At 31.6% G+C, this 25,616-nt stretch overlaps 2 protein-coding genes across 3 annotated transcripts in view; one reads left to right on the plus strand and one right to left on the minus strand.

The window, feature by feature from the left end:
- The window catches only part of LOC145283647 (protein FAM193A-like), a 130,700-nt gene extending 116,358 nt beyond the window's left edge, over positions 1-14,342 (plus strand). For both annotated transcript variants that reach the window (XM_080132612.1, XM_080132613.1), the window contains exons 17-19: positions 3,083-3,143; positions 12,899-12,983; positions 13,418-14,342. In XM_080132612.1, the coding sequence (XP_079988738.1) occupies positions 3,083-3,143; positions 12,899-12,983; positions 13,418-13,517 (246 nt within the window). In that variant the 3' untranslated portion in view covers positions 13,518-14,342. The remainder of the gene's footprint in view (positions 1-3,082; positions 3,144-12,898; positions 12,984-13,417) is intronic.
- Positions 14,343-22,086: 7,744 nt separating this feature from the next.
- LOC145283653 (4-hydroxy-2-oxoglutarate aldolase, mitochondrial-like) overlaps positions 22,087-25,616 on the minus strand; it is a 30,109-nt gene continuing 26,579 nt past the window's right edge. Inside the window, exons 6-7 of the mRNA XM_080132647.1 lie at positions 24,615-24,748; positions 22,087-22,430 (exon numbers count right to left, since the gene is read on the minus strand). Of these exons, the coding sequence (XP_079988773.1) occupies positions 22,272-22,430; positions 24,615-24,748 (293 nt within the window). The 3' untranslated portion in view covers positions 22,087-22,271. The remainder of the gene's footprint in view (positions 22,431-24,614; positions 24,749-25,616) is intronic.

The raw sequence follows: 25,616 nt of genomic DNA on the forward strand, positions 1-25,616 counted from the left end.
ATTGTTTTACTGTGTACGTTTTCAGCGTCCCAATTTTTTTTCGCGTTTAAATTATCCAAATAAACAGTTGTTAATACTTTCTGTTTTTTTTTTTTATATTGTTCATTTCTGCATTATGTTTAAGTTATTTTAATGCAATTTTCTTACAAATAAATCGACTTTAACCTATTGACAACAATAAGAGCATTTTACAATGGCGATTTACCCATTTGTTTACGTTGTTATGGGTTTATGTTTATGTACGCATGGGCAACCGGAAGTCGTAAATCAGATATTGGGTTACAACACCGATCACAAGGTTATTTGAGTTTTATAATTATATAGATTGAAAGAATTTTCCCATTAGTTAAAGCAGACATTTTTTTTTTTTTTTTTTTTTGTGTTATAAAATAGGTATTAATTTTAAGTTTTGTCCAAAAACGTGATTGTATTCAAAAGATAATCATTAATTTGGGTGAAGAAAAAAGTTCAAGACTTATATACCTTGAAAGTTAAATATTGGGCTTCTATACTAATTTCCAGTAAATTAATGTGTCTGTATTTCTGAAAAATATTTCATATTTATTCCCAGAAATATACTTTTTTACCAGCAAGGCATTTAAACTGCTTGCATCCGATGCCTCTGTTCAGTCTCGAAAGATAAAGGATACCCCTTTCTGTTCAAATTATTCTTAAATTGGTAATTTACTATTAGTTTGTAAATAAAATTGGGAATAGTTTTTCCTAATTTATTCTTATACAATTTTTTATCTGCATAATTAATTCATATAGATTGTTTAAAAAGAAATAATTAGTAAATTATGAATTTAGTAAATTTCTTGTTCAAATTATTTGTAACCAAAATAAAACATAATTTATTAATACTTTCAAAGTAAAATTTCAAATAGTATCTTATTATTTATTTATTTTATTTTATTTTTTTTTATTTAAAGACAAGAAAATTTCTTTATATTTAAATTTTTTTTAACATTTTACATTATTAAAAAATTTCTTTTGATCAGGAATTTTCTTAATTTGCTGAGAGTATGTGTGTGGGGGTGGATAATATGATAATTTAAATTGAATCTGTTTTCCTTTTCGATGCCTGCTTTGATGAAGGCTGCATTTATCTTGATGCTTATACCACATTGTTAGACATTATTCTTATGCACACAAGAAATCGTAAAGTTAATTCATGAGAACTTTCATTAGGACCTAATATACAAATTATTTTTCAACATGTTTGAAGGCAATGTTTTCATCCCATTCATTCTGTGTAGAATTTCATTTTGTTTTACAATAGAAGCACTAATTTTTGCTTCATCATGGTTTTGAATTATTTTATATTCTTATTGGGAACAAAGTCTGAACAAGAATAATTAATGCTACATGCGTCAATGAGGTAATGTTTCTCAACAAAATTATCATTAATGCAGCTTTTGTTGAGCTTGAAAAATGTGCCAATATATTTTGATCACTAATACATTTTTTAAAATCTCTTTCATCATTGAAAAAATTTATCAGAATTATCTCTCCTTTAAAAGACCTCAAAATGGTAACATAATTTCGGGGTCACTCTGCCTTGAATTTCCAGTTTTTAATAGACTTTTTTTATCCCTTGATCATATTGATAAATCAGTTTCAATGATTCATTTGAAAAAAAATCTTCAAATTTAATCTTGCTTAAAAGGTTCATGATAATGTCAGTCCTTTTAAAAGATATTAATGATACAACATTGAAAATGTTCAACCATGTTAAATCACTAGTTTTTAGTTATTGCTTTGAGAGATGCAATGCTATAGTGATTTTAAAGTCAAGAATTCAACCGATATTTCTTTGTATTTATTAGAAATTGTGAATAGTTTTTCCTAAGATTCCATGGTCTTCCAAAAACATCTGAAATTGAGCCATAGTCTTTTTGGGTTTTGTTTTTTATTTGACCATTGTTCTGCTATCTATTGAGTTATTTTTGAGCTTATCTATATTCTCTTGAAACATTTGATCCTTTTACAAACTGTTATTTTAGAAGTCATCTCTATAAACTTATTGTAATGAATCAATAATCTGAGATTATTCACACTCTGATTTTAAGAATTTAATTTTATCTTTCATTTCATTATTCTTGAAGTTGACAGAAATTAACCCTGATGTGTTGAGTGTGTTTAATTTGAATCTTCCATAGTATCACTTTTACTTAGAAATGTTGGCAACTGTTAGACATCCCAATTACCACCGGTCGGGAGATTCAAAGACATCTCTGACTCCATTAGCAAAGAATAAACCGTTCGGCCAACGTTAACCAGGCAAGAAGTATAGTTGAAATTAACATTTATATAAATTGTAAATGTTATTCAAGAAAGCTGAGAGTGATCTTATGTGGGCTTAAGTGACTGATTTATTTAATTTCAATGTAAAATGCTTGACAATAAAAATCGAGTTCTTAAAGGGGCAGACATAATTATTACTGTAATTATTCTTAATACCTACAGAGAATAATGTTTCATCCTTTTGGGAATCACTAGTGCAGGGAGTCACGATTATTGGAAAATTGTTTTTATCTATTTGCAGAATATTTCATTAGAAAATATTTATTAATATACATGCTAAATTTCTACACAAGTGCCATCATGCTTTGATCATGGATCATATCAAACCATTCTTTGAATATATCGATTTGATGATTATTCCATCCTTATTTAGCGTTATATTTTCTGTATCTTAAAAAAGGAGAAAGAAAGTGGGAAAATGCTATCCTATATATAACAAACTCTGGTGAAGTAACAAGCAATATTCGATAAAAAAATTCATATTATACATAATTATTTTTTTGCATAAAATGTTATTGTTTCACTTTTGGAATTTGTTTGTAGTATTAGAAAAATTATATTACTTTGTGGAATATTTAATGATTTCTTTATTTTTTTAGAAAAATATTTCTTATCTGATACTGTTTGCTGCAAACTTTGACTTGCCTGGTCTTCTGTATCCCCCAAACTCATCGTTTTTGTTTGTTTTTGACAGTGTTGTTTGCTTTCCTTCATTGTTTTTAAATCACTTTTAGATAAATTTGATCATTAAATTTTTTTTTTTTTTTTTTTCAAGAAAAATGGCAAAAGTAAGAGAAACAAGAAAAAGAATAAAACTAGTGATGTTAACTTTGTTGGTAAGTATATCATTTTCATTTCAATTTCTATTTTGCAAACAATGTCTATATGTATATCTATTCAAATTATGTCGATTTTTTATTTCAAGTCTATTTTAAAAGGGTTGTTTTTAAGTTTGTCTTAAAATCTTCAAATTTAAATTTCTTTTTTCAGGTCATCCTCCAAATTTGTTTATAAAAATATATATCTATATATCTTTTACAGTTGATAAGTTTTAAACCATCATTCTGCTAAAATAAGATTGTTTTCATTTTCGGTCGGGTGTTGCATAATCACAATGTAATGGCGTTTTGTTATTGCATCAATTGTTATCTGCTCAAAATTTAGTATTTTTCTCCGTTTTTCATTTGAGAGCCATTGTGATGATTGTTCTTGATTGAAGTTTAGAAATTGCGTAAAAATCCTTATTTTAAAAGATATGAAAAGGGTTGATATGCCATAAAACAAAACAACCAACCTTATTTTAAAAAATATGAAAGATTCAACCAACCTTATTTTAAAAGATATGAAAGATTCAACCAACCTTATTTTAAAAGATATGAAAGATTCAACCAACCTTATTTTAAAAGATATGAAAGATTCAACCAACCTTATTTTAAAAGATATGAAAGATTCAAATTGCATCTCTACCATGATGAAGGATTAATTGCTCACCGATCATAAAAACGCTTTTGATCAGTGCAGATTTCTACTAAAATAGTCATGCTTTAAAAACAGCATTTTAAGTTCTCAAAATTTCTTCATTTTGTTGAGTAATAAATATATTTTAACATTGTATATTTTATATTTTCGTAGTAGCAATCTGAAAAATATTGACTGTTTTGCTGACAGTATCAACCATAACAGTTATAATATCAATAACCAACAGCAGTTGTAAACAAGACTGTTTTTAATTTACATTCCAGAAAGAATTTGAAAAATTAAAAATATCTATTTTGAAAATGTTCTTAAATATTTAGTTATTTTGTTATATTTATGTATTTTTATACATTTGGATGTATGTGTGTGTTTTGAATCGGATCGTTATTTATTTTTGTATGGGAGGGTGCCTATAAACACTGCAGTAAGTGTTTATTGTGTTTTATAAACTTGAAATATCTCCATCTTCTTTTATCAACATATTTCTTCACCAAATGCGTTTTCACTCCAAGAGGAGAAAAAAAAAAATTTTCCATCTGTTTTCTATAGAATATACATTTATCTCCGAGTTGTTTAGTAGGCTTCCGCTATTCAACGAAACAAGTGTAAGACATGCTTAATAAAAAATATGAATAAAATATTGTGAGTAATAATTAAGGACATCTTCTGATTTGAAATAATATCTAACGAGATATCTATCTATATATATATATATATATATATATATATCATATATATATTGAAATGAATAAATGCAAAAGTTTTTGGTCATTTATCACATGCATGTTATCATCAAAACCTATTACTGTGATATAAATCACTAATACAACATAGTATTTTGAAATGATGTATATATTGTAAAGACAAACAGCCCAAATACAGAACTTTAAAAGCCTAATTTGCTAATGATTTTTTTAAATGTTCACAATGTAATTTGCAATTTTTTTTGTCCTATTTTGTTCCCATATATATATATATATAATTTTGTTGATATTAACAATAGTTAATTGATTTAATAAAAAAAATAAATTATTAAACCTTCAAATATTTTCTGATTAATTTTCAGGAGAAATAATTAAAATTTTTCTAGTTTGAAAATCTATAATGCATAGTTCTGGAAGGAGAAATGACTAATCTCTCCTATCTCATTAGTGACACGATATTGGAAAAGGTTGACTAACCACTTTGTCTTGTTAACAACAAATGCCACTTATTTAAAATGTTTCAATGGGAAAACAAAAAACAAAAGGCGTATGCACACATACACATAAACCATTGCTCAGGCTAATTGATTTGCTCTTTCTGTTCATTTCTTGGCAGTCTTATTTAAATGGTTAAAAATACCAAAATATTAATCTGTTTATATGACTTATGTTTTTGTTGTGCTTACTACAAAATTATGAATTAAATTTTAAATATTAAATCTTGTAATGTATTCATTTTAAGACAAGATTAGATTGTTTTTTTTGTAAATAAAATGTAATGCAATTAAACTTCTAACTTTATTTTTTAATAGACACATGGTATTGTAGCAGATTTATATACATTTATTGCAGATTAGCAGGAATATCCAGCATTGCCCAGGTTCACAGATAATAAATAGAAGAAATGAAGTTCCGTTTGGACACACCTGCTATACTAAGGATATTGAGTACTTTTTCATTACTATATGTCAATTCCATTATAGGCAACATCGATACTCCCACAATTTCCAAAATAAAAGATAGGGTAATCTTAGTTAAAAAATGGATAAAAACATGAAAATATAATCACCCAAAAAATAAGTACCTGACCATCTCCCAACCAAATAGTTTGGCAGAAGTGATACAAAGAGAAGAAACTATTCTCAGGATATTGAGCACCTTTTGAAGACTATATACAAAATAGAAAAATTTTTTAAACCAAAATAAACGTTTTTAGGTTTCAAAAATAATTACTTATTACATTGTGTTATTAAAAGAAAAAAAAAGTGGCTGCTGTTGAGTGTGAACCTCAAGAACCTGTAAGCGAACGCGTTATCCATTAGTCCAAAATCTGATTGACGTTGCAAATTTCCTTTTTTTTTTTATGTCTCCTTAAAAGATAAGAGAAAAACTTAAAAATAAAGCAAACTGAAATAATTCTATTTTAAAAATAACAAAATAGAACTTTTTTTACTAATCAGTTTGTAAAAAGTATCAAGTAGTTACAATGTAAAAGAAAAAAAAATCTGTGATTTATGTAATCCTCAAAATAAGAAAAATACCCCCACCCTTACCCAAGTATAGGGGGAACGGTAACTGTGCTTAAATGTAATAATTTCAAAAACAAAAGATACGAAAATGTAATCGCCCCCCCCCCCAAAAAAAAGTACCTGACCACCTCCTCACCAAATATTTCAGCAGAAGAGATACAAAGAGAAGAAACTAATCTTAGGATATTGAACACTTTCTAATATATATATCAGTTTAAGCGAATTTCTTTAATGCTGCCTCAGTCTAGAAAGATTTCTCTGTATGGTCATTTGCAACAAGTGTTTTTCATTTTAAAAATAATAGAAATTTTTTTAACCAAAATAAATGTCTTTATATTTTAAAAATGATTACTAATTACTTATTGTGTTATTAAAAGAAAAAAAAATCAAGCAGTTACGATGTAAAAAAAAAAAAAGTGATTTATGTAACCCTTGAAATAAGAAAAATGATTTTTGTTTTAATTTAATTAACCAATAAAAAAAAAAAATGCCAAATAATACAACGTACAAAACAAAAAATATTTAAGAAATCTTTCAATTCTGTTGAAATGCAAAAGAAAAAAATAAATAAAGTGGGTTCATACCTAAAAACTAATAGCTAACCTTCTAACCCACTCGGCCAAGGTGACCGTCATAACATTGCGTTGCAAATTTTTGTATTTAACACATGCGAGAGACAAATGGTGTTCCCATGTGCAAATGTTAAAATCATTTAGGAGACGATTTTATATGACCCCCCCCCCCCCCTCCTCATCAGATGTTGCAGTCATTAAGGTAGAAAAAAAATTAATGAATCTATGATATTAGATGTTTGAAGAATTGACAGTTTCAAAAATACTATATTCATGGTGGTCCCTTTTCTATTTTTGACGTTTAGCTGAACATACAAACACACCAACAGACAGCAGAGATTTATATTATAGATTACTTGAAAAACGTTAATTTTCCTTTCCGATTCCTTACACAAAAATACACTTATATGACAAATTATTGATTCACAAGTGTTGGTTTTACTTTCATTTGATAAACATAAACAAATGCAGCTTAAACTTCTCTTATTAAATTTAAACTAAAACTATATTATAAGCTATTTTATTTTGAAACTAGCTGGGCTACCCGACGTTGCTCGGGACCGTATAAAAAATGAGAAAATTGAAGTTGATTTTGAATATAATTATTCTTTGGAGAGAGGAATTTTTAATGTGCATGTATCTTTTGCTATTTCAAGCAAAAGAATATTTTACCTACCCTAGGACGGCTATTGCACATATGAAATAATTGTACCTTCCCTAGGACAGGTAATTTACAGAATGTATATGAAATAATTTTACCTTTTTGGGACAGGTAATTTACAAGACATATTTAAAATATGTTTACCTAACTTCGGACGGGTAATTTATATACATATAGGAAACAATCTAACATACTCTCAACAGGTATTGTACAACATATATGAAATAATTTCTGTTTCTACCAAGGCTACCATGATTTTAAGAAAATTGAAATCATTTTTAGAAGATGGATCATTAGAATTTCCAAATTAATACATAAATACATTGTGTTGGTTAATGAGTTCGCAACCCTTGCTTCACCATAAATTTCAACATTACTGCGTTTCTTTCCTCCTTCACTATTAGCACTATTATTGTAAGATAAATTGTCATTTTTGGAAGATGTTTTAGCAGGATTTTAAAATTAATGCATAAATACATTGACAAAGTGATTAGACAACCCTTGCTTCATTATCAAATTCTACATTACTCTGTTTCATTTTTTCACCACTACCGACAACAAATTTTTTGGAAAAAGAGACGTCATTTTCAGAAGGTTACTCAGCCGGCTTTACAAACAAATATGTTGAGAAGCTTTGTAATTAGGCAACCCTTCCTTCACTACAAAATTCCACATTACTGTGTTCTTTCCCTCCCTACTACTGACAGCATCATTTTAAGTGAAATGATATCATTTCTTGACCATAACTCAGCAGGTTTTTCAAATAATTACATAAATGCATTGACGCGAATGATCATTAGGCAACTTTTACTTTACCACAACTTCCAATATAAATATAGTTCTCCCCCCTAACTACCACAACCGCCAACAACACATTAGTAAGAGAAACGATGTCATTTCCGGAATATGATTCCATAGTTATTCCATATATTTGGAATATGACATTGTGGGAGATTACACCACCCCAAAATGGACATTACTCTCTCTCCAACCCCACCCCAAAACTGAAGGTTTGTTAATTCATAGAGAACACCAGAGCACATTAAAAAGCAACATAATCATGTGTCTTTCTACTCACCACTACAACTGTGACGTCATTCCCGAAGTTAACATTGAAAATTCAGAAAAATATTGTTGATCACCTACAGAAACTGATAAATTGTCTGGGCTTATTATTTCATTACAAACAGACCAATCAATTAACTCACATTGCATTATTTTTATAAATTTTTGGATATGTTACTAAGTTCGACAATCATTTTTCATAATTTTAACCTACATTATCGCCCCCCTCTTATGAAAAATAATAATATTGGTGTATTGTCTGGGTTGATTAATTCATTACAAATGCACCAATCAATCAACTTACATTTCATCATTTTTCATAATTCTTAGATATGTTGCTAATTTCGACAATCATTTTTTATAATTTTAACCCATATTATGACCCCCCCCCTTACGAAAATAATAACTTTGATATATTATCTGGGTTGTTTATTTCATTACAAACACACCAATCGATTTATTCTTCATAATTCTTGGATATGTTACTAATTTCGACAATCATTTTTGATATTTGTAATCCACATTATCGCCTACCCCTTACTAAAATAATAACTTTGATATATTGTCTGGGCCGATTATTTCATTACAAACAGACCAATCAGTTAACTCACATTTCATCATTTTTCATAATTCTTGGATATGTTACTAATTTCGACAATCATTTTTCGTAATTTTAACCCCCATTCTAGCCATCCCTTACGAAAATCACAACTTTGATATATTGTCTAGGCCGATTATTTCATTACAAACACACCAATCAATTAACTCACATTTCACCATTTTTCATAATTCTTGGATGTGTTACTAATTTTGGCAATTATTTTTTATAATTGTAACATACATTATCGCTTTACCCTTTACGAAAAAAATAACTTTAATATATTGTCTGGGCCGATTATTTTATTACAAACGCACCAATCAATAAATTAACATTTTATGATTTTTCTTAATTCTTGGATATGTTACTAATATTGTCTGGGCCGATTATTTTATTACAAATGCACCAATCAATAAATTAACATTTTATGATTTTTCATAATTCTTAGATATGTTACTAATTTCGACAATCATTTTTTATAATTGTAACCAACATAATGCCCCCATCCTTGCGAAAATAATAACTCTGATATTTTGTCTGGGTTTATTTATTTCATTACAAACACACCAATCGATTAATTCACATTTCATCATTTTTGGATATGTTACTAATTTCAACAATCGTTTTTTTAATAATTTTAACCCACATTTAGCCCCATTCCCTACGAAAATAATAACTTTGATATATTGTCTGGGCCGATTATTTCATAAAAAAAAAACACCAATCAATTAACTCACATTTCATCATTTTTCATAATTCTTGGATATGTTACTAATTTAGACAATCATTTTTTATAATTTTAACCCACATTATCGCCTCCCCCTTACGAAAATAATAACTATGTAATAATCTCTGTTAAAAATATACATGAAATAAAGTAATGTTTAAATCGTAAACTGTTTCAACCATTTCCAGCATTGACTTCTTATTCCCCACCACACTGTTATAAATATACATTGAATAAATTAATGTCTAAAACGTAAAATGTTGCAGCCATTTCCGGGACCGACTCTGTAAGCCCCACGCCACTGTTAAAAATATGAATAAAATATAGTAATGTTTAACTTGTAAACGGTTTCGGTCATTTCCTGGACTGATTTTATATCCCCCACCTCACTGTTTTAAAAACATACAGGAAATAATGTAATGTCTAAATCGTAGACTGTTTCAGTTTTTTAATATTAGATAAAGTAATTTTGAGATTGTAAACTACTTCAGCCATTTCTGGGCCTGACTCCATATTCCTATTTCTTTTAAAATATATATGAAATAAAGTATTTTTGAGATCATAAACTGCTGCTTCAGCCATTACCAGGGCTTACTCCATATTCCCCTCTCTACCTCTTAAAATATATGTTGTGTCGATTATTTTGTATTTTTTTATTTTTGGAGGAGGTAATGCCTGGTAGACAACTATATTATGCTTACTTGGCCTTTTGGCTAAGATCAAAGTGTAGTATCTGTTCTGACGCAGCATTTCAGCAAAATCATCTACTGGCCCCCTCTCCATAAACAGAAAAAGTGGTGGTAATGCTTAGGAGAATGAACAGGCACTAATTCACCACACTTCAACCTCACCTAAAAAATGAAGGTTTGGTAATCCCTGGCAGCCTCCAGAGTACTTTTTAAAGCAACATAATCGTGCTTGTCCCCCCCCCCCTCATCAACACATGACGTCACTTCCAGAAAATGACTCAGCAGGTTTTACAAATACATGATTTCATTATAAATTGTTTGTATTTTTTAAATATGCGTACTACATTGTAGAAGCACCTTATTTAAAATTCATGCTACTCAAAAAATAAATATTTCAAAGTGCAGTTAGTGATTAGGCAACACTTGCTTTACAATAAACTAATCAAGAAATTGGATCGAGAAACAGATCCTAATGTTAACTAATACTAAACAAAAATAGAGATAATACATGTCAGTTTCTTATTTAATAAATTATCTGAAAGTACAGAATAGTTTAAATAATACCTTCCCTCCCATATTAAGAATGGCTTTCTAATGGTTTCCGTTCTGTTAGATCTACAGCAGATGTGCTTACAGTATCTCATAGGATTAGCGAATCTGTTGACGGAGGCTTTCTAGGGCAATTGCTCTTGAGGTATCAAAGGCTTTTGATAGAGTATGGCATAAAGGTTTACTTCACAAAATCTCCAGCTACGGTATAGCTGGAAATGTCTTCTCAATTATGAAATCATTTCTCTCTGATAGGTTCATAAGAGTAGTGGTTGATGGGCAGAAATCAGAAGCTCTTGGTATTAATGCTAGAGTCCCTCAGGGGTCAAACTCTCTTCCTGATCTATATTAATGATCTTCCAAATCACATCCTTGCATCATTCGTAAACATCTATGCTAATGACACAACTATCTATGGTAGCACATCTAAGACCGCAAACGACCAAGTTCTCTCTCCTCTGATCTTGAGCAAGTGGTACAATGGGGAAAGAGGTAGCTTGTTACTTTTAGTGCATCTAAAACCAAGCTTTTATCTTTACATCATCAACGCTCTGATCCCCATCTAGCATCAATTGAAATGAATGGCTCTCGTCTTGGGGGGGCCTCATGTTTTGACAAGCTTCTGGGCTTAACCTTTACTCCTGATCTTAAATGGAACACATACATTAAATCCGTTGCCAAAGCCGCTGGAAATGTGGTGGGATCCTTCTATCGATCCAGTAGATATCTCACTGCTGATGCAATTCTCTATCTATATAAGAACCAGGTACGCCCAAGGATGGAGTACTGTTGCCACCTCTGGGCAGGAGCTGCTAGAAAGGCTTATCTTGCCTTGATAGAGCCTTGTGGGAGATGTCCTTTTCTCTTCCCTGCAACCTCTTGTTTACAGAAGAGATGTTGTAAGTTTGTCTCTGCTTTATCGTTATTTTCATGGCAAGTGCTCAGCTGAGCTCCATTCTGTGGTCCCCCCTCGCCAAACTTTCACAAGAAACACCCGTCTAGCAGAAAACACTATCACTAATTTCCCCTACTCTTTATCTGTGCCTAAATCTAAACGTAGATACCATGAACAAAGCTTTTTTCTGAGAACTGCACGCCTATGAAATTGTCTTCTGTTTTTCTGCTTTCCAGCTGACTAGAATATGGTTGTCTTCAAGTCTAACGTAAACAAGTTTTTGATGAGCCGTTCCATATAAGTTACCAAATTTACCAAATTTCCATTACTAACAATTACTATATTATCCAATTTCTACTGTACACTCTTCAACCCTTATCCTCGAGTGGCCTCTTGGCCTTCATAAGTGGTGATGCCTATGTAAACAACATTTTTTTAAAATGTTATTATTTCAGCACTGTCTGTATTCCATGTGTCATCCCCCCTCCTCTGCCTTAAAATAATGTATAAAATTAAGTAAATATGAGATCGTAAAAAAAAGATTTATAGGCTCGTTTTCATATTTACAAATTTCAAACCGCGAGTAAAATGTATGCATGATTTCGTTTTTTTTTTTGTTTTTTTTTTTTAAATACAAAAACATAAAAAAAATGAGTTAGAATTGCAATTAAAAAGAACCGATTGTTCCAGCCTGAGGAAAAAAAAAAAAAAAAAAAAAAAAAGAAACGAGAACGCACATGCGCACAAAAAAACAAAATGTCACCTAATGCTTAATGAACATTTTACATGTAAATTTGCCAATGTGTGTATGCGATATATATGCATGTAAGCAAAGATATTATTCACTATAAACCACCCTTGGTGCATGAATATTATTTCCTGAGAATTTTAGTGCTATGTGACCAGTACTTTCAGAGATTACCTGTTAGATAGTTACACACACACACACACACACATACGTCTACTGTTTTATTTATATAGAAGAGACTTCTTTTGTTTTGGCATTTTAGGATTCCTTGAATAAATTTATTATCAAATCTTCAAAGAGGAGCAACAGTTACAACTAAAAAAGAAAATGTTTCAATTATTGTAATTGCCTGATTTTATTTATTTATTTTTTTTTCAGAAGATGTTTTCCTTCCTAAATCTGAATCTGATCTTGAAAATGGAGAAATGGATGAAGCTGAAAGGGAATTGGAAGAATTTAAAAGGTATAAATGTGTGTGTGTGTGTGTACAGTCTACAAATTGTTTTTAATTATGTATTTTAAAAAGTTAAATATTTGTTGTCAACCCATCATATTTTGGTTAACAGAACAAATACTACACTTTGATCCTATTCAAACAATCAGGTTATATCTATCATGAACATGGCAGAATTATTTAATGTTATTATTCATTTGAAATGTGTAAAAAAATTTTTTTTTTTTAAAATACTTAGCAACATCAGATAATTACTTGACTCTTTGTTGATCAAATAATCATTTTTTTTTTTTTTTTTTTTTTTTTTTTAATGGTTGTGAGAAGTGATAACATACATGTACTTCCTTCATATCTGTTTTATCTCTTTTTATTTAAAATTCTAAAGTTTGCCTTTTAATGTTAAGAAACACCTTTTAACTTAGTTAATTGTTGTTTATCCTCAGGTTCTGTCTGGATTCTACTCAACAAAAGAAAGATAAATTGCAAGTCAATATGAATTTGAAGGATATTTTCACCAAGAAGAAAGGTGTATCCTGCAGCTGAAACTATCGTCTTTTGTGATTGACTGAGCATATTCCTACCTGGTTGATGTGACTGGCTGGTTTGGTTAGTTGGTAGGATTTATTACGAGGCCATTTAACTATTTGGTTGTTTGGTAATTTCAATAGTGGTAAATTGTTTTAAAACTATTACTGCTATCACCATCAACAGTTACCTCCTCGCCCTCTTCTGATTTATGGTTAATTTTGTCCAAATTTTAAGAGAGGGGTGTGTGGGGGTTTTATTCAATTAAGTTTTTTAAAAAAAATGTTGATATTGAGACACCTTCTCATAACTTTTAGACGTCAACAACAGTGATATATCCTAATTATTACTAAACATTTCACCATTTATTCTGGTCTTTGTAAATCCTCTGCCAAAAATACCAATGATCGCCACCACTATTTTGATGAATGGCTGGTTTATAAGTATTTTTTTTTTTTTTCCAGAAGAAAAAAAAAAACAACTTTTTAGAAATACATCACATTCATTCAATGACTCTTTACAGATTTTTGTTACGAAAACACTAAAAAAAAAAAATTAAAAAAAAAAAAACAATGAAATCTTGAAAATATAGTTCCATGTAAAAGAATAATTGGATTCAGTTTTAAATGTCACTATTAAAGCTTTTTCTAGAAACAAAGACAAACATGCTTGTGCAAAAAAAAGAAAAAAGCTTTCTCTCTCTTGTGCAGAATTGAACAGCTGACATGTATATTTGATGGTGTCAGAGAGAAAGAAATGGTTAACTGTACAATAACAATTGAGGATTTGGGAAGAAAAGTTAATAATTAATAAACTCTTCAGAAAAATAAAAATGGCAGCTTCTACTTGTCTTTTTTCTTCTACTACTGTGAGCTAAATGTGCTTGCTAATTTGAGTTTAAAAAAAAAAAAAAAATTTTTTTACGTTTTTGAATTTTTGAGGTGAGGATTGGTTATCCATATTCTTAGGATTACTAGTTCTCATCTTGAATATCATTTTCAATGTTTCGGTCAATGTAATCTCTGACCTTCTTCATGTATATCTTTTCAAACTCAAGAATCTACAGAGAATTTCAAATGAAACCCTTTTATTTACTTCACGGGTGTAACCTGCTCCTGTTCAGTCAGCCATGACTGGACAGAAATCCTAAGGAATTCAGTTGTATTTTTCAGTCGCCCACATTGAGAATTGAACCTTCAATCTTCAGATTATTACGGAATGAGAGCATGAACCAGCTCCCATTTCCCACCTCTCGAGAGCTGGTCCCCTTTTTCCCTTCCTTCACTCTTCACATTAAAAATTGGCCTTGTGCCTAATTTGCTCGGTGGGGGAGCAAATAAATACCTACTCTGAAGTAAATGAAGGATTTTGTTTGAAATTCTGTTCAGATTCCTGAGTTTGACAAGATACCCATGAAGAAGGTTGGAGGTTACATTAACCAAAACGTGAAAATGACGCTCAAGATGAGAACAGTAGTCCAAAGAATCCAAATATGAAAATTTTTTATATATTTGTTTTTCAAGAAAGTATTGTATTTTTCCCTCTATATTCTTTGACTAGTAAGGTTGATTGAAACTGATATACTAAATAGTAGGAATAGGCTTCATAGGATGCATTCATTATTTTTATGTCTAACATTCAAGGGAGGTAATAACAGCCAACCATGGGAATTTGACACAAAATTACTTCAAACTGTATGTGGGCGGAGAAAAGTTGTGTGTACCTAACATGTATAGACTCTCACTTTAGGATAACCTGTGAAAGGTAAATTTCTACCAAATGGCATATTCCTAATATTAATAGATTAGGTTAAGAAGAGTTCTTGCAGATTTTTAATTTTGACTTCAAATGATGTATTTTCAAACAAGTTTTCGTAATAATACCTCTACTTTATATCATTTTAAAGCGTTTTTCATTCTATCTAATTGTTTAAATTACAATCATTTTACATTTTGAACAAATGTCTTTTCAAAACATTGAATACAAGATGAAAAAAAGCACATAGCAAATTCACACAATTTTCTTATTTCAATTCAAGCTAGGCCAAAAAGCTGCTGAAACAGCTCGTGATATCAACAAAGTGTTTGGCCCAAGAACCACTAATGACTGCACAGCACAATGGTGGTTTAAGAAATTTTATGGCGGCGACAAGTCTTGAAGTTGATGAGCCTATTGGTCAGCCATCAAATGTTGACAATCAATAAAGAGCATTAGTTGAAGCCAATCCATGCACAACTGTTCAAGAACTTGCTTCTGAATTAGACGTAACGTATACAACAATTTCCAACCATTTCAAAGATTGGGAAGACAAAAAAGCTTGATAAATGAGTGCCTTATGAACTTAATGACAACCAAAAGAAATGCTGTTAGGAAGTCGTACGCAACAACAACAACCCATTTTTCAACTGGTTGTGACTTGCAATGAAAAATGGATTCCTAACAACAATTAGCTCAGCTCAACTCAGTGGTTAGATGCTGATGAAGCTCCAGGACTCTTCCCAAAGCCAGAGTTGCACGAAAAGGTCATGATGACTGTTGGTGATCTGTGACTGGTCTCCTCCATGAGTTTTTGAATGCAGGCAAAACCATTATGGTGATTTAATACAGTCAACAAATGGATGAAAAGCATCAGAAATTTGGACAAAAACACCTAGCATTAGTCAACAGAAAAGGCCCAATTCTCCATGACAATGCCTGACCACACCTTGCTAAACCGACTCTACAGAAATTAAATGAATTGGGCTACAAAACTGCCACATTTGCCATACTCTCCAGGTCTCTCACTACCACTTTTTAAAGCATCTCTACAACTTTCTGCATGAGAAATGCTTAAAAAAAATCTAAGTGATATCAAAAACGCCTTCTGCAACTCCTTTGTCACTAAAACCCAAAATTTTTACATTACTGACATAAATACACGTTTGGCATTGGCAAAAGTGTATTGATGCTGATGGTCTTATTTTGATCAGTAAGTTTTTGTTGAGTCGAGATCTGTTCATCTGAATTTAAAAGTTAAAAATCACAAGAACTTTCTTGTCAGTGTAATAGTTCAGTTTCCACCTAGTGTACTTTAATAGTCATTAACTTTAAGAATATCATTGCATTTTGATAGCTAAACAGTTGTTTTAGGCTAATCATCAGAATCGGTACAAAAGTTGATGCTTTTATGGAAGAATACTCAGATAAACATAAATGTTTCCAATTGTGATTTACATAACAGATTGGAAATGGTCAAAGCAGTTTAACATTCTTTCGTGGCTTTCAAATTGTAAACAAAAATAGATGAAAAAGTCCAGGCGTTACTAAAACATAACCATACAAAACTATGTTGGGTTAGGTTTTTGTTACAGTTATATTAGTTTTTTTGTTTTGTTTTTGTTAATTAAATTATGCCCCCCCACCACCAAAAAAAAATAAATAAATAAAAAAATGAAATAAAATCGAAAAAAAAAAAAAAAAAAATGACTACAAAAGACTTGAAATAATTTGCTGATCTGAAGAAAATGATTCAACCCATACTTTAGTTAAAAAAAAAAAAAAAAAAAAAAATTGTAACATCAGAAAAATTCAAGTCATATGAATCTTTTTCTATAAAAAGTTCTGAAAATATAATTCGGCACTTTTATTTTGTAGCAATGGGATTTCAAAGAAACATCATATATATTTCCCCCAAAACCTTTGGCCTTGATAGAGGGGAGACTAAAAACTTGCTGCTATGGTTTCAAATTATATGAAATAGCAGCAAGGGGAGGCTTGATTCCAAATATTTCTCATCTCTTATTCCTCTCTTTGGTTTTTCGTAAAGTAAATTTCACAGTGTATAAGGATTATTTGATACTGGAGATATTCATAATTGTACCCTATTTTCAAAAGAGGGGAGATATAACATATGAGAAATATTTGGAATCAAGTCTCCCCCTTGCTGTTATTTCAGATCATTTTGAAACCATAGCAATAAGTTTTAGTCTCCCCTCCATCAAGACTAGAGGTTTTGGGGATATATATATTTCAACAAAATACAACTATGGGAATTTTGCACAACAGAAAACCATAATAAATACTTAGTTTGGGCTATGTAAAATATTTTTCGCTTTTGTTTTAAATCCAAATTTTGAAAAACAGATTCTGCTCTTGTGTTCTACTTGAAAAACAAAAACTTTTTTTTTTTTTTCTGTCGTCACTGATTTCATAGACAATTGCTATTAAAGAAAAATGTTCTATCACTGTCAAAATTTTATTCCACTGCCATTTTCCATTTACCTATTTTAGGTGTAGAATACCATTATATTACTTAAAATACTTGTTTTTAATTTCCATAACCATGGTTTTACACTTTTTAAAAAAAAATTTTTATTATTACATTTTCACCCCAAACAAGGCACATTGCCACTTTGGTGTAGGGGGCTACTATCAGAGGCAACAACTACTGGGGTACTATGTAGGGATTTGGGCAGCAAGATGTCGGTTCACGTTGCACTTGAACTTCTGCATGTCAGTACAGTTGGGGAAGCAGGGACCTGGAATGGAATTCCAAAGTCTAGCAGTTCTGGGGAAGAAACTACTGGAGTAAAAAGATCTTTTACATCTAAGGATTTCTACAGTGTGGGGGTGGGATTTTGCAGCCTGTCGGAGGTGTTCACGTCGTGGGGGTACAAGTGCTTGCAGTTCGTTAGAGCATTCACCATTAAAATACTTGTAGAACAGGCAGAGGGATGCAACGTTTCGTCGATGAGACAGAGGCTGAAGCTTAGATGCCAGTTCAGGGCCTATCAGATTTCCGACTCTTTTGAAACTTGTCAAGGAGTGAGAGACTAGTAGCCGATGCACCAGCCCAAATATGACAGAAATACTCTATACATGGGCGAATGGTTGCCTTATAGAGGTACAGGATACTTTCGGGTGTTAGTAGTTTTCTAGCACAGTAAAGAGAGCACACCTTACTCGCAGCGGCCCTGGCAATGCCCTCAATGTAATTGTTCCAACTCATGTTTCCTGTGAACGTTAGGCCTAGGAGCTTGAAAGATGTACTCTCAGATAAAGAGTCATTGGCCATTGCTATAGGTGGTAGAGAAGGTTTCTTGTAATTATTGAATGAAACTAGTTTAGTCTTGGTGGCATTGAATGTGACCATCCATTTTTGTCCCCATTCAACTACAGATTGGAGGTTATCCTCTAGTGTTTCTGCCATTTCTTTAGATATTTGTTCATTTGTTTTCCTGTCATGCCTGTTATAGAGTGTGGTGTCATCAGCATATATACCCATCTCAGAGGAAATTTTGCCGGGGAGGTCATTTATGAATATCAGGAACAGTAGAGGTCCAAGGATAGACCCCTGGGGCACTCCCGCATTTATATCATTGTTTAGATGTACGACCGTCAAGGACAACCTGGATTTTTCTCTTCTCTAAGAAGGATTTAATTATGTTAAATATTCTACCAGTGATGCCGTATGATCTAATTTTCCTGAGGAGACCCTCATGCCATACCCTGTCAAAATCCTTAGATATATCTAGAGCTACTGCTCTGCTCTGCCCTCCCCTGCTTTGTCCAGTGAATGGTATATACGTTCAGAGATTACAGTTAGGATGTCTGCTGTGGAACGGGCTTGTCTAAATCCATATTGTTGGTCAGTCAGAAGTTTAGCATCTGTAAGGTGATGGACTAGAGCATGGTTAATTAAGGTCTCAAATATTTTGGCAAAAAGTGGGAGGAGGCTAATGGGGCGATAATTTAATGGGTCAGTTCTTTCACCAGAATTCTTGAATACTGGTACCACAGAAGCAGTTTTCCAACAGCCCGGAAAGCAAGATTCAATAAGGCATTTGTTGTAGAGCTTGGAGAGAACTGGAACTACTTCGGCTGAGCACATTTTTAATAGCACATCTGGGATGAGATCAGGTCCACATGCTTTTGAAGTGTCAAGGTTTTTATGATAGCATGCACCTGAGCAGGAGTGATTTTCAGATCGTCTAGCGTGGCGTCTGTCCGCATAGGAAATTCAGGTATGGGGTGGTTTGAAGGGTCCAGTGTGGAGTTTGAGGCAAACCGACTGGCAAGCATGTTAGCCTTTTCGGTTGCTGAGCAAACAATCTCGTGATTGTTGGTTAGTGGAGGAATTGTTGATTGCCCATTATTTACTACTGTTGTAGATTTTCCAGAAGTCACGAGTTCCTAGTTTTTGTGCTTCGATGCATTTTTTAGTGGTTTCCGTAAATTTTCTCTTAGCTGTCGCTACTTCTTTCTTAACGTTACTTCTAGCTTCTATATACTTCTGTCTGTTTGAACTGGACTTATGTCGGTTAAACCTGCAGTATGCATGTTGCCTTTGAGCAATGGCAGTTTCGCAAGTCGAAGTAAACCATTGGGAAGATTTGGGCTTGCTATAAAATTTCCGCATGGGAACATGCGCTTCGATTGGAGTTTTGAACCATTCAGTGATCTCATTTGCGCACTGTTCAGCAGGAAGAGAAAAAATATTTCCCCATGGGGCATCTCTGATAAGATCTCTGATGGTTTCCCAGTCAGCCTTTTTATAATATCTGGTTGTTTTGAGCACTGGCTCTTCAGTTTTGGGTCTAGAGTTTAAGGCAATTTCAACCATTATCACTGCATGATCAGCATTCCCCAGTGGGCTGTCGGCATTTGTTATACAATCATCAGGAACTGTTGTCAAACAGATCTAAAAGTGATGCGTGTTGTTCTTGCTGGTCAGGGAAACAGGTTGGAAAAGTAACAATTTGTAATAAGGAGTGGGATATAGAGAAGCTATGAGTTGTGCTGCCTGCTACATCTGTGTAAGTAGAGAATCCAAGCCAGTTTTTGTGGTGGACATTAAAGTCACCAAATACATGTACTTGTGCGTTAGTGTCGAGGGAGAGTGCTGTGTCTATGCTGTCAGAGACTTTGTTTATTATGGTGCAGTCTTGAGTCGAGGGAGAGCGGTAGAGAAAGTAAAAGTAGCTGATGTTGTGTTGCATGATTAGTCTAAAGCACATAAAGGCTTGATCATCAGATTCTAGGTTTGTTTCTCTAGTCAAGGGGAGGGTATTACTAATGTAAACTCCAAGTCCGTGCATATGTCTGTCAGAGTCCTTACGGCAGAGTGGGAGATATCCAGGCATGTTAAAGTAGTTAGAGGGGATGGAGGAGTGTAGGTTAGTCTCACTTAGTGTTAAGATATCCGGGGTATTTGTTAGGAGAAATGCTTCAAAATCAGCTAAATTAGTTCTAAGCCCACGGATATTTGTGAATGCAAGCCTCAAGGGAGGAGGCAAGTTGGATTTTTGACCCTAAGCCTGGTTTAAGCTTATGATGACAGTATAATCTAAAAATATTTTCTATGCAATTTTCGATTTTTAGTTTCTGCTCCACAGATTAGTAACAAGCAAGATATGGTCCCCTCTAATTAATGATTATCTTCCTCTCAGATACCATGAAAAGAAACCTTCCTTTCCCCATATAAAGACTAGCTTTGTTGTCCATTTGACCATGTCTAATTATACAGTTGAATGGAAACTGAAAGTAGACAATCGTGACTATAACCACAACCCCTGTTATACTATTAAAAAATTATGGTTTTGAAAGGGGAGGATAGTTTTCACTCTAATTTACCTGAAACTCAAATTTTTCATAAGAACATGTTAAAATGTTCCTATTCAGTCTGCATTCAGCAATGAAAATGCTATTTTAAACTTCAGCTTTTGATATCATGGAAAACTAAATAAATTTATAAACATATATTGCAGCTCAGAAAGTGTGTGTATATGAATTAGCATGATTTGAAAAATTTAAATTATACAATACATTTATTCAAGATTAATTTAAGCTTCATAATATTATCTAAGAAAATAAAGGTCAACTAGCATGCACTTTATCTTTAAAAAGTCTAAACTTAAATTTCAATATATTCATATTCCAAAAATATATTCTTTAAATAAATTCTTTCCAATTTGGAAAAGAAGACTTGATACACTTCATCTCCAGAAATGTGATTTCATTAGAAATAAAAATCAATATGGTTACTTGGTTTTAAAATGCAAAGGCATACTTGATTTTTTTTTTTTTTTTTTGCATTTATACATTAATTCAAGGCATCATAAAGTTGTAACGTATCATGGATCTTCTGACTCATATCACCCTCAATTTGCTCGATCCTCCATTAGACCTGGTAGATCATCACAAGCCATCATTATCTGCTTATTATTTTTGTCTGAAATTTGTGCTTAATTTTAACACTGGCCAGTATCAATTATGTGAGCCCTGTCACCTTCTAAACAAATGTTTTATTTTAGGATTACAATGGTACTTTTTCTTCTCTACCAAATGATACTTGCAATACACATTATCTGAGACCAAAAGAGACTCAACTGATCACCATTATCCATTTTGCTGACATATCAGTTGGACAACTTGGGATTTATCTGCTGTTATGTCCATGAATTAACTTATCAAGTTTCCAATAGCTTGCAATCACAACATTATTTCAATGAGATTTCTGGTGTTGGCTTTTCTCTTGGCTAAATATTTACTCATTGCAGATATACTAGTGTTCAACTAATTGTTTCCAATAGATAACAGAAAAAAATACTTTAATATACAAGCTGTGCTCATTTTTATTCTTCAGTATAAAATATAAGAAAAGTTGATTGTATAAGCTCGACATTATATGTCCAAATAATATATGGAGAGATGAAACCAAAATAATCCTTGTATCTTTTATAATAAATAATTTTTAATGTTAGTGAGAATAATAAGCTAACGTCTGCTGGGTTTTTAAAATCCAACATTAAAACCTCGACTCGTAAAATCTTTTTTAAGTTCTGTTATCTGCTCTTTGGTGAGTGGCAACATTGGAAGACGTGGAACACCTCCATAAAACCCAAACCATTCCATCGCTTGTTTCAATCCTGCAACTCCATATTTTCGGGTCACCTAAATTTAAAAAAAAAAAAAAAGCATAGGTTGAACAATTTTTATTTAATAAAGCTTGAAGACAATGGTTCACTTAATGCAAGAGTACAAAATTGTTTGTTTGCTTTATGGTGTATCACCCCCCCCCCTTTTAAAAAGTTTTTATGCTTCAAATATTCATTCACATTTGCTTCTATAACTAGTTATTAATGTAAATCTTTGTAGGAAATACAGTTTTATGTTATAATTAGGACAGATTAGTTGTCTGACAGGTATAGTCACTGACTCAGTAATGGAAACTAAAAAGTAGCCTACATTTAACACTCACCATTGGATGCAGTTGAAAAACATACCCAGGACCAGAAAGTTTAACTAAGATCTTAAAATGTAAATTGCTGACAGAAATCCAGAGGAACAGGAAGCAAAAATATCCTGATCTTAGTAGACTTTGTTAAATTTTATGATGACAGAAGCCAATTGGTTTCTGGTATTCTTCGGTAGCAATGAACTTTTTAGGGTTAGTTTTAAATCCGTATTGCAAATTATTGATCTTAAGAATCTCATAAAAGCAAACAAATTCGACATACAATTTTCCTTGCAACAAATTATTGTGAGTATCTATATATCTATAAAAGTGAATGTGTGTGTGTGTGTACATTTCCCTACGCAATAACTGTCAATTTTCAGTCTAGAGATTTGACATAAGGGGTATTGAGATTTGAGAAAATCTTTTTGATAGGTTTTCGGTCAGAAATTTGGCTGTTAAGGGGTCAAAGTTCAACGATTTGTCCTTTGAGAACTATCAAACTCCTGCCAATTTTGGGTCTACACTTTAAATTTTAGATATAGGTTTTTTGGATATGGATCCAACTTTATAATTTTATTTGAGCCCAAAACAAATGCTAAGGCATCAAAATTGGGATCAAATTTTTTTTTTTAAATTGACCTCTGCAGTCTCTACCAAATTACTCGGCCAATTTTTGGTCTAAATATTTGAACTTATTCAGACATAAGGCAAGCTTTTTAATCGTTTTTTTGGCTGAAAATTTTGCTGCCAAGGGGTCAAAGTTCAAAAGATTTTACATTTGCAATCTCTAGCAAACTATTAAGCCCATCTTGGGTCTAAACATTTGAAATTATACATAAAAAAGGTATTCAGACCATGCAACAAGCGTTTTAATCAGTTTTTTGGCGAATGTTTCACTGCCAAGAGGTTGGGGTTGAAAGAGTTGACCTTTACAGATTCTACCAAACTCCTCTGCCAATTTTAGGTCTAAATACTTGAAATTTTAGATGTAGGTTATTTAGACATGGGTCAAACATTGTAACTTGATTTGAGCCCAAAACAATAAATGTTAAGAGGGTCAAAATTGGAGTCAAAGTTTAAAAAAACTTGACCTCTGCAGTCCTTACCAACTTTTCTCTATGGTAGTTAAGGAAGCCTATTATATAGAAAGGCATTACCGTACATATGCACACTTTTTAATATATACCTATGTACATAAAGTTATGACCAGTACATAGGGCCAAAACTAAACTTTGACTGAACTGCTAGTATATATATATATAGTGTTGGAATGATTAATTGTAATCGGGAATAAAAAATAAAAAAAATAAAAAAAATCAGAAAACTTTTTGGGCATCAGAAAAAATTGTGCCTATTTTTCGATGCCAGAAATGATTCCTTAAAATACTTTTTTTTTTCTTTTTAAATCTTCCACTGTTGGTAGTAATACAATAATATTTAATGATTTAAACTTCCAGTAAAACCACAATCTATAGATCACTCCACAACACAAGTGTTTTTTTGCATTTGAGAATATATATATATATATATATATATACACACACAAACATTTTCTCCAGTTTTTTTTTTATTTTTTTTTTTTATTTGCCTTTTACCTGAATTGAAAACGTTTTATCACAAAAGTAAAGTTAATCATTAACAAACTAATCATACAGGAATGAAGATCATTTGATTTAATAAATATAAAATTAATTCCATAATGAAAAGAATCAATGTTATAATGATTTTTTTTTTTTTTGCATACTTTTAATTATTTCTGTTAGCAGAAATTATGGCATCAAAAGGAAAATGTTTTCTTTTTTTAATTGATGTTTGTACATAACTGGTTTTCAAACATTAGGTCAATTAGAATTGCATGTGTAGAGGAAAAAATTACTTTATAAGTAAATTCAACTTACGGCTGTATTTGGCCAAATAAGCCGCTGCTGTAGTTCAGTTGCTTCCTCATATTTCCCTTGTTCATAAAGAGCTTGAAGCTCACACAGCTCTTTGCCCATTGCATTCGCCAAAGCACATATACCTCCAACACACCCTATACAAACAGAAAGCAGTCTTAAGTTATCATAATAAATTGGAGTTATTTTAGCACATCATGGAAAGCCACTTCTGATGTTAATAGTTCATTTAGATCAGTGGTTCTCAACCTTTTTTACTCATGGACCCCTTCATAACTATTGGTCATAAGACAATCTTCTATTTTTCACTAATGTAAATGTTGAGGTTTTAATAATCAAAGAAATATTATATAATTAAGATTTATTTTTAAATGAAAACTAATTTAATGGGGTAAACCTGTAAAATAGAAATATAGTTAAAATAACTTGAATGATTGAAAAAAAAAAAAAAAAAAAAATACAAAATTGCAGTAGAAATTAAATTTTTAATAAAAACTATTCTGAGTTGGTTTTCTTCATGGGCCACCAAAATATCATTGCAGACCCCTATTTTGCTTGTGGACCCCGGTTGAGAACCCCTGATTTAGATCCTTTGCCATTTTGATAACTTTATTTTGGAGTTTTCTTGATCGTGTAAATACATCTTGTTTTAAATTAATTTTCAGGTATTCTAATTGAAAAAAATTTTTTTTGACCTTTCTTCATCCCTAACCTTAAATGGTTTAATTTGATTGAGGGAATCATTTTGCAAAAAAAGGTTTTAACAGCAGATTTAGAATAAAAATCGATCAAATTAGAGTTGCACGAGTAACCAGAAATGAAAGAAACCACTGTCAACATGAATTCGTTCTTTTCATACTTGCTTTATTTTGAGATGCCTGAAATTGATTTGATCTTTAAAAATTTTTTAAAAAACGAAAATACACCAAACTTCTTGTTTATACAATGTTTAATCCATTAGCACAAGGTTTTAAAAATTCTTTTTAGTATCAATGGAATAATTAA

The sequence above is a fragment of the Euprymna scolopes genome, chromosome 8 (genome assembly GCF_053919585.1).
Source record: "Euprymna scolopes isolate OS-2025 chromosome 8, ASM5391958v1, whole genome shotgun sequence".
NCBI lineage: Eukaryota > Metazoa > Mollusca > Cephalopoda > Sepiida > Sepiolidae > Euprymna > Euprymna scolopes.